Here is a 7973-nt window from a genome sequence, read left to right as displayed (position 1 = left end):
TGTCATGGGCATTCAAAACAGCAAACAGATCCAAACAGTGAGCCACCGCCAAAAATGATGCAGACAAACTGACAGCATCCGAGACAATCAAGGGCAAATTCACCTTTTGAGCAGGCTTGAGAGGCCACTGCTTCGAAGCCAGTCTTCAGAGTTTTGGTAGGCTTCTTCTCAACGCATAGACCATCCTTACGAACCTTCTTCACTCTAGATGCATCAATAGGAACGCAGATTCAGCCAACAGGTAAGGACGTCTCTATCATGCAGCTGGCAGAACATGATACTAGGCCAGCTGCACACATACAAAGTCGGTTTCTGGCCTTCGAAAATATTGACGAAACGTTTAAAGCATGGCAAAGAAAGACACGATCTACGAAACTTATTGTCCACAGACTGGTCACCTTTCTTCGTTCCAACCCGATTCGTAGTTCACTCCTCAGCAATATTCACCAACGTCACCTCTTCCTTGCACGAGGGGACCAGGGGCTTCTCGAATTTCTCCAGTTCTGGACGTGGAAAATTGCATACAAACGTTCGCATAACAGCAGATTTGCTGGACCAGATTTGCTGAAAGGAAGAAATGAAATGTAGAAAGGAATCCAAAGCTTACACACCTCTCACAAAATTCCCACTCTCAGTATCCATGGACTCAGCAACAGGAACCGTGTCGGGGAAATCTCCTTCCTTGTTACAAGACATCTCACAGCTTCCGTCGTCAGCTTTGCACAGATGGTAAGGAATACTCACAAACCACCGTTACTCCTTTTATACCGTACACAGACCTCCCTGCATTTGGCAAGAGCAGGTACAATCTGTGGGACAACCAGTCCATTTGGTATGCAAAAACGTCTGAACAGCTTGTCCAACAGGAGTTCTTCAATCCAACATCCACTTCATCTGACACACGTGGACGAGGGCCAATCATGAAACGCCACAAAAAAGAAACGAAGAAAATTCAAACGAAATTCATTTTTGCTTTGACGATGGACACAATTTGTTACTAAGGCCTCCGTCTACCACGGCAGGCCAATAATGTACATTAATAGTGACTTGAAAGAGAGGTCGCTACTATTGACTTCAGAAACAACAGGGAAAACAAAAATGGCTAGCACCAATCCAATTACAGCCGTCCATATAGTCCGTAGCGCGCGCATAGTTAGACAAAAGATTCTAGAGAAATGCCATGCTCCTCCATATGCTGGGCATAGAGGAATTGCAAGTACCACTCATGCTTTAGAGAGGTATTTTTATTGGCCAACGATGCGCAAAGATATACACCAGTTTGTCACAGAATGCCTCACTTGTTAGAAGGTCAAACATGACAGACGAAAGGCACCTGGCCTACTTATGCCTCTTCCCATGCCCCATGCACCATGGGAAAGTATCGTAATGGACTTCATTTTTTATTTGCCAAGATCAAAATCTAGGAATGATGGGATTTGGACTATCATTGATAGATTTGCTTCCAAGAAGCAAGCTCATTTCATTCCAGTACGCAAACTATAAAGGCAAATCATATGGCTAAAGTTTTCATGACACAGATTTTTAAGCACCATGGTATGCCTAAGTCCATTGTCACTGACCGAGATTGCACAATGACCAGTCTATTCTAGAAAGCCCTTTTTTATAACATGGGGACGAATCTAGATTCTTCTTCTTCTTTTCATCCCTAGACAAATGGTCAAAGCGAAGTAGTGAATTCAACGGTGTTAAATTTATTAAAATGGTACGTGGCTGACCAAAAATCAGATTGGGAAAAGTACCTATCACTGGTCGAGTTTGCATATAATAATACAGTTCACAGCTCCAAGGAAAAGCCCCCTCTGAGGTCATCTATGGAAAGGCGATTTTGCCACCTGTTCTGAGGACCAAAGCTGAGACATTTTCAGCTGATCCGTACATCAAAGACCTCCAAACAGCTTTCAGCCAGGTTCGGACAGCCATAGAAAGGTCTCAAGAAAAGCATAAGAAGGCTGCAGATTAGCACAGAGACAACCAGATCTTAAGCGAGGGGATTGGGTACTTTCAAAGTTCAAAAAAGCTAGTCTCCACAAGCTTAAGGGCAAAGAAAAAGTGGCTGCTAAGTTCTCTCCCAGGTATTATGTCCCTTTCACGGTTACAGATGAGATTAATGAGGTTGCATACAGATTGGCACTGCCAGAGCATTGGAGGATTCACAATGCCTTCCATGTGAGTCTTCTTAAGAAATGTCAAGGACCGGAGCCTAAAGAGCCAGTAATAGAGGACCCTCCGAAAGTGGATGAGCTGGAGGAGGTCCTTCAGCCAGAGCAAATTGTGTATCATACTGTACGCACCGTTGCAACGAGGACATCAGTGACATTGTAAGGGTCCTGAAGACCAGATGGAAGGTCCCTAGGGACAGTTTTTTGTATTGGAGAGCTAGGTTTGGCAGAGTCGGCACAAGGACATCCCCAAGAAGATGTCCACTCTCATGTGGTTGGGGGCACAGAATTGGAAAGGAGGATGGTCTCTGCAAGCGCTGCCCAAGGATCAAAGAAGATATCTTTCACTTGTTTGTAGCCTGCCCTTATGCCAGGAAGTCCAAAAAATAGCCCAGGTTCAGCTAGGTGAACCCTTGAATTGGAAGTCTATTCTTCTTTGCGAGTCCACGTAGGTCAAACAATCTATCTGGATACCTGTCAGAGCACATGCACTATGGTTTATCTGGCTCTCCAGAAATGTTTTCAGTTCAAGGCTAATCCTGATCTTTCTTTGTGGACTGGTTAGCAGGATCACCACAGATTGGCACAAGCCATTAAAACCTTCAACAGAGACCATGATCGCCTTTTCAAAGAGATCCAAGATCATAAAGCAAAGTACCAACAGAAACACCTAAGAGAATGCCAACACAAGGGCTCGATCCTACTTGTCTCTGACTCAGAATGATGCTGCTGTTTATCTCTCTGCTGCAAAGTGCACTGTTTTCCCTTCCTTTGGTTGAGTACTTTTTTACGTTTCCCACCCATGAGGTAGAGGTTTATATTACTGCTCCTTCTGATGTTCCCCTCGTGTAGAGGGTTGATTGTGAAGGAATCAAAACTATGTATCTTTTGATAACTTAATATAGAAATATACTTCTTGCTCCCAAAAAAAAACGTCTGTTGTGACAAAGGTTACGACTTTCCCTTGCATGGCAACAATCCTGGGAATAAAGCCTGTCCAAGCACAAGGCAAATTGAGGATTTCAACCCAAACCAGACATTTGTGCCGAATTAGTCCTTGGTAATCTTTGGTAGGCGACCAAGACAATATGTGGATCATCTGCTTGCCATAGATCAAAGGAGACTGTTCAAACAAAATTTTCTTGTGCTTGGATCGGTTAGCACAACCTCATAGAAGCCACGTTCACCAGAAGATACACATTCAACAAAGCATCCCTGCAAACACCAAAAAACCCAGAGTTCCAACGGAGCAGCAAGTTGCACAAGAAGACCCCAGTGTGAAGACACCGCCGAAAGAAAAGGAGATGCAGCTAAGAGAAAGCAAGGAGGAGAGTCAAACACCTCCCCCACACACACACATATGTATGTTGGCCTTCCGCAGCAGTTTTTCTTCCAACCGTCACCTTTCAAACTTAAACAAACCCAATCTCCACCCTTTTTACTTAAGACTAGTCATCCAGAAGATTGTAAAGCGTAAACCAATCCTATGACATCCTCATTGAGTTCACCATTGTCAAACCCTGGGTGTAGATCATTGCCAGCACACTCTCGCACAAGCAAACATACCACATGCTCGTAATGCCTTAACAACATACATCATTTACGACTGGGACCATACCGATTATGGGGCCATTTCACAATATTGAGTTTATAAACATTATCTGCATCCCATTTCGGTGAATCTGAGACAACAATGATCTGTAGAATTTGCCTGACTAATTGAAGCCTTATTAACACCCATCATCAAGTTACAATAAAAAGAGGAAAATGGCATCAACATAGATCACATAGCCAAACCAGGCAGATCTAGGCCAGAGGGATCAACATTTAGCTCTTCGGTCTGGAAACAATAGCAGGAGGAAATTTTCAATGTATTTCAACTCAGCCTGACGGACATATTAATTTTTCTCTGCAACCTTGAAATATTTTTACTTGCGGATGCTTTGACATCCGATGCTAAGCTTAGCTCCACCAAAGGCATGGCCACCAATAATGTAGCCCCATCAACATACTCTTGAACTGTCTCTCTGCTGCATGATAGTGAAACGTTGCACTGAACATCACTATGGCAGTGATAAACTCAAACCCCTGCAAGAATTGATACAACATAACCAAACCATCATTAAACAGTTTTCCCAAAAGGAAATAAGATTAATCCTACTCAAATAACGGTTCCCTCACCATTTTGGCTGATCGCTAGTTCCAGTTGCAACTAGAAGTTGATGGTACACAAAATGCTTGTCCCTAATACAGGGATAATATAATATCAAGGATCAGATTAGGATCCCACATGTGAAATTCTCCGAGTAAGAGAAGTAGAAACTCAGATTTAAAAGCCTCTGGAAATGTTTACCTCAAAAGTTGTACAATACACAGTCAAAGAAGATACGACCACCTCTCAAAAGCACTGGAATACTTGCACTGTCACCATCAATCACTGCATCTGACTTTATAACAATAGCATGCGGATGGAAAGCAAGTCCATAAATTCAGCATCAAACCTGACCACATACTCCTTCCTCCTCAGATACAGTGGATGATAATCCCGTTGACAAACCAGAATCAAGAGGAGAATAAAAAGCTTCATATCAGATTTTCCTCCATTCAGATAGCATGGATTCATCAAAAATAGTCCCCACAAGAGCACATCCCATCCTTGAAACAATGAAAGCGGTATGCATCCCTGATAATAATTTCTCGTCCTTCAATCTTTGATATTGCCTTACTCGCATTGTGGCAGTCACTACACACTCGAAGATTCTTGCTGACTCGTAAAGTAGTATTGTCTGGTGTACTAAGAATCCCAAAAGCTATCGCCAATTTCTCAGAATGCCCACATAAGGCATCTTCTTTGCCCTCATCTGACATAGGCTCCAGAACTAAGTCTAACTGTGGAACATATCCTTCCTTCTTCATTAATTTATATAATGCCTTTGACTTGGCATAGATCTCATCGATCTGTGGGTGACTTTTGCAACCTACAGTGAACTCCTGCACTGTGCCATTTACCTCAACCCAGGCCTTCCCAGGCTTTTTAAATGCACCCACACCTTTCCTCAACTCTTGTAACTTGTCACAATCTTCCCTCCTTTGAGCATCAGCATAAATGTTTGACATAAGGACATACCCTGAGGCACGAAAGGGATCATATTGAACAACTTCATCAAAGCATCGCCTCCCTAGCTCCACATTCCTATAAGTTCTGCAGCTAGTTAGCAACGATGTCCATCCAATACTATCTGGTGGGATTGGCATAGTTTGAAGTAAGATCTCAGCCTCACTCAAGTATCCTGCACGACCTAGAAGATCAATCATGCAATTATAGTGCTTAATGCTGGGTTTGATTCCATGATCTGTTTCCATAGCCTGAAAATATCGATGACCTTCCTCCAGAAGACCAGCATGACTGCAGGCTGAAAGAACACTAGTAAATATCGCATGACCTGGCTTCAAACCTACTTGAAGCATGTCCATGAGGCAATCACCAATCAGCTTGCAGTTACCATAACGGGCATATGCTGCAATCATAGCACCCCATGACACCACATTGCGATCTGGCAATCCATTGAATACTCTACGTGCCTCTTCTAGCCTCCCACACTTGGCATACATATCAACAAGCGTGCTCCCGACAACGACATCAGACCCAAGTCCATTTCTAATGATTTGAGCATGCATCAAGCTTCCCCGTGTTACTGCTCCAATGCTGCCACATGCTTTCAATGCACCCAGAAAAATAACACCGTTTAGTGTTATGCCCTCCTGTTGAAGCTCCTCAAAAAGTTCAAGCGCACGAATGCCATTCTCATGTTCTGCATAGCCCTCAATCATTGCACCCCATAACACCTCACTTCGGTTTGACATTTCATCAAAGACTTTGTGTGCATCCTCTAGCCTTCCGCATTTGGCATACATGTCTACGAGCGTGACCCCAACGACGGGATTCTGTTCAAACCCACCAACTATTACTTCCTCATGTACCATCATGCCCTGTACTATGGCTCCCATGCTGCCACATGCTTTCAAGACACATGAATATATAGCTTCATTTGGTTCCATACCCTCTCGCTGCATACTTTCATACATTTCAAGAGCAAGATCACCTTTCCCAGACTGGACATATCCAGCAATCATTGCCCCCCATGATGCCACATTTTGATTTGGCAGTTCATTGAATACTTTGCATGCCACCTCTAGGTTTCCACATTTGGCATACATGTCAATGAGGGTATTACCCAGAACTACATCTGGTCTAATACCACTGCTGATCATTTGTTCATGTATCGATCTGCCTCGCCCCAGGGCTTTAATGCTGCTGCATGCATTTAAGGCACATGAAAATGTCACCATGTTTGGCATTATGCCCTCTTGCTGCATTTCGTAGAACAAGCTAAGGGCCTTTTCACCTTGTCCAGACTTTACATGAGCGGAAACAATAGCATTCCATGTATACACGCTCCTTTGTATCATTGAGTGGAATACTTGATTTGCCTCTAGCAAGTTTCCACATGACGCATAAAGACGAATAAGGTGGTCTCCCAAAAACTTGTTTGCAGCAAGGCCACTACTGATCATTAGGCAATGTACTCGTCTGCCTGCTTCCAGGTCCTTCATTTTGGTGCATTCAAGCAGTAGACAATAAATACTGTCTGCCAATGTAGGACTGCCGTACTGGTCCATAACGACTGCCGACTGAATTGCCCCATCCAATTGTCCCTCCTTACACAATTCGCTTCAATGTCCGGTAGACGCAAAATTTTAGAGCATGCGATAAAAGATTGTGATCTTGGAAAAAAACACACCCAGTCGCAGCAAATTTTTACGTTTCAATAAAGTTTAAGTCGAAAAGCAAAGGCAAAAAATTATACAAACAAGATACAAAGCAACTTGCAAACAAATTTACACGACAAGTTCAGCCAAAATGAGCCTTTTCCAAAACCTGATAGAAGAAAAACTCGAGCATATATCGATTTCTCTGCGAACAAACGTGAACTGCTGCGGCTCCAAAGATTCCAAGGCCATACTGTCTGCAAGAATGCATCGTCCTACCAAATTTTTAAACAACTCGACCAACGACTAAAACGTGCTCCGTACAGTCCGCCTTTTCAATTTTCCAGCTAGGTTCCGTACAAAACATGCAGCTTAAAACCAGTGCGCGTACCCTGAGACTGGCATTGCTCGATGTTGCGCTGATTAAGTGTACGGGACGTGTTCATCTGTGAAGGCGAGGACAAATAGAGGGATTAGACCCCAAAAAAAAAGCAGCCCAAAAGCTACTGCCGATAGAAAGGTGAGGCAAAGGAAGGAAGGTACAGTTTTTCGATTGAAATTGTGAAGAATTTGGACGAAACCGGGAGCAGAAGGATCGAAGTGAGGGGAAAGGAGAAGGGGGGAGGGGGATGAAGGGGCATCAGCAACAACAGGAAGGCTACCCATTTCAGAGCATCAAGACGAAATTGTGGTTCCTTGCAACTTTGGACCCTCTACATATATTGAGCTTTAGACCCTCTATATTTCAATCCAAATTGAGTTGGACCCCACATGAAATGATTTGAGGCCCCCCCTTCGTGGGACCACTTTTACACACGAAAGCCATGATTCACTCGGTTGTCACAGCTCAGCAGCCACGCTGTTTTGTTCGTCAGTGCGCGTGACATCAACAACAGCACGGGAGAGCCTGATCAGGCGTGAAATCCTCGGATTCCGCTCGAAACTCCATTCAACCAAAGTCGAGGAATGTAAGGCTGCCTGGAACCCTTGGGCATGGGAACTCCAATGCTGGATGGAAATCGT

General features: G+C 43.8%; 1 protein-coding gene and 1 long non-coding RNA gene across 3 annotated transcripts; both read right to left on the bottom strand.

Moving 5' to 3' along the window:
• Positions 1-240: 240 nt before the first annotated feature.
• LOC147885104 (uncharacterized) lies at positions 241-746 on the bottom strand. Its single transcript, XR_015543529.1, has 3 exons — positions 608-746; positions 399-495; positions 241-289 (listed from the first exon to the last, which is right to left on the bottom strand). It is a non-coding gene; the product is annotated as an uncharacterized LOC147885104 (long non-coding RNA).
• A 3151-nt stretch (positions 747-3897) lies between these two features.
• Positions 3898-7631, bottom strand: LOC147885103 (pentatricopeptide repeat-containing protein At3g26782, mitochondrial-like). 2 transcript variants are annotated; one of them, XR_015543575.1, is made up of 6 exons: positions 7494-7631; positions 7342-7396; positions 7120-7207; positions 4534-6912; positions 4362-4424; positions 3898-4268 (listed from the first exon to the last, which is right to left on the bottom strand). XR_015543575.1 is itself a non-coding variant. In XM_087397893.1 (4 exons), the coding sequence occupies exons 1-4, from the start codon at positions 7614-7616 to the stop codon at positions 4803-4805; spliced, it is 2376 nt and encodes a 791-aa protein (XP_087254019.1). In that variant the 5' UTR covers positions 7617-7631; the 3' UTR covers positions 4450-4802. The 2 variants fall into 2 exon arrangements, 1 of the variants encoding a protein (XP_087254019.1); XM_087397893.1 differs by lacking the exons at positions 3898-4268; positions 4362-4424 and having other exon boundaries at positions 4450-6912.
• Positions 7632-7973: the final 342 nt, after the last annotated feature.

This window comes from Dipteris shenzhenensis, chromosome 26 (assembly GCF_047967505.1).
Source record: "Dipteris shenzhenensis isolate YYH24624 ecotype China chromosome 26, Dip_SZ_1.0, whole genome shotgun sequence".
Lineage (NCBI taxonomy): Eukaryota > Viridiplantae > Streptophyta > Polypodiopsida > Gleicheniales > Dipteridaceae > Dipteris > Dipteris shenzhenensis.
The sequence above is the reverse complement of the archived record's forward strand: the minus strand, read 5'-3'. Positions and strand labels throughout refer to the sequence as shown.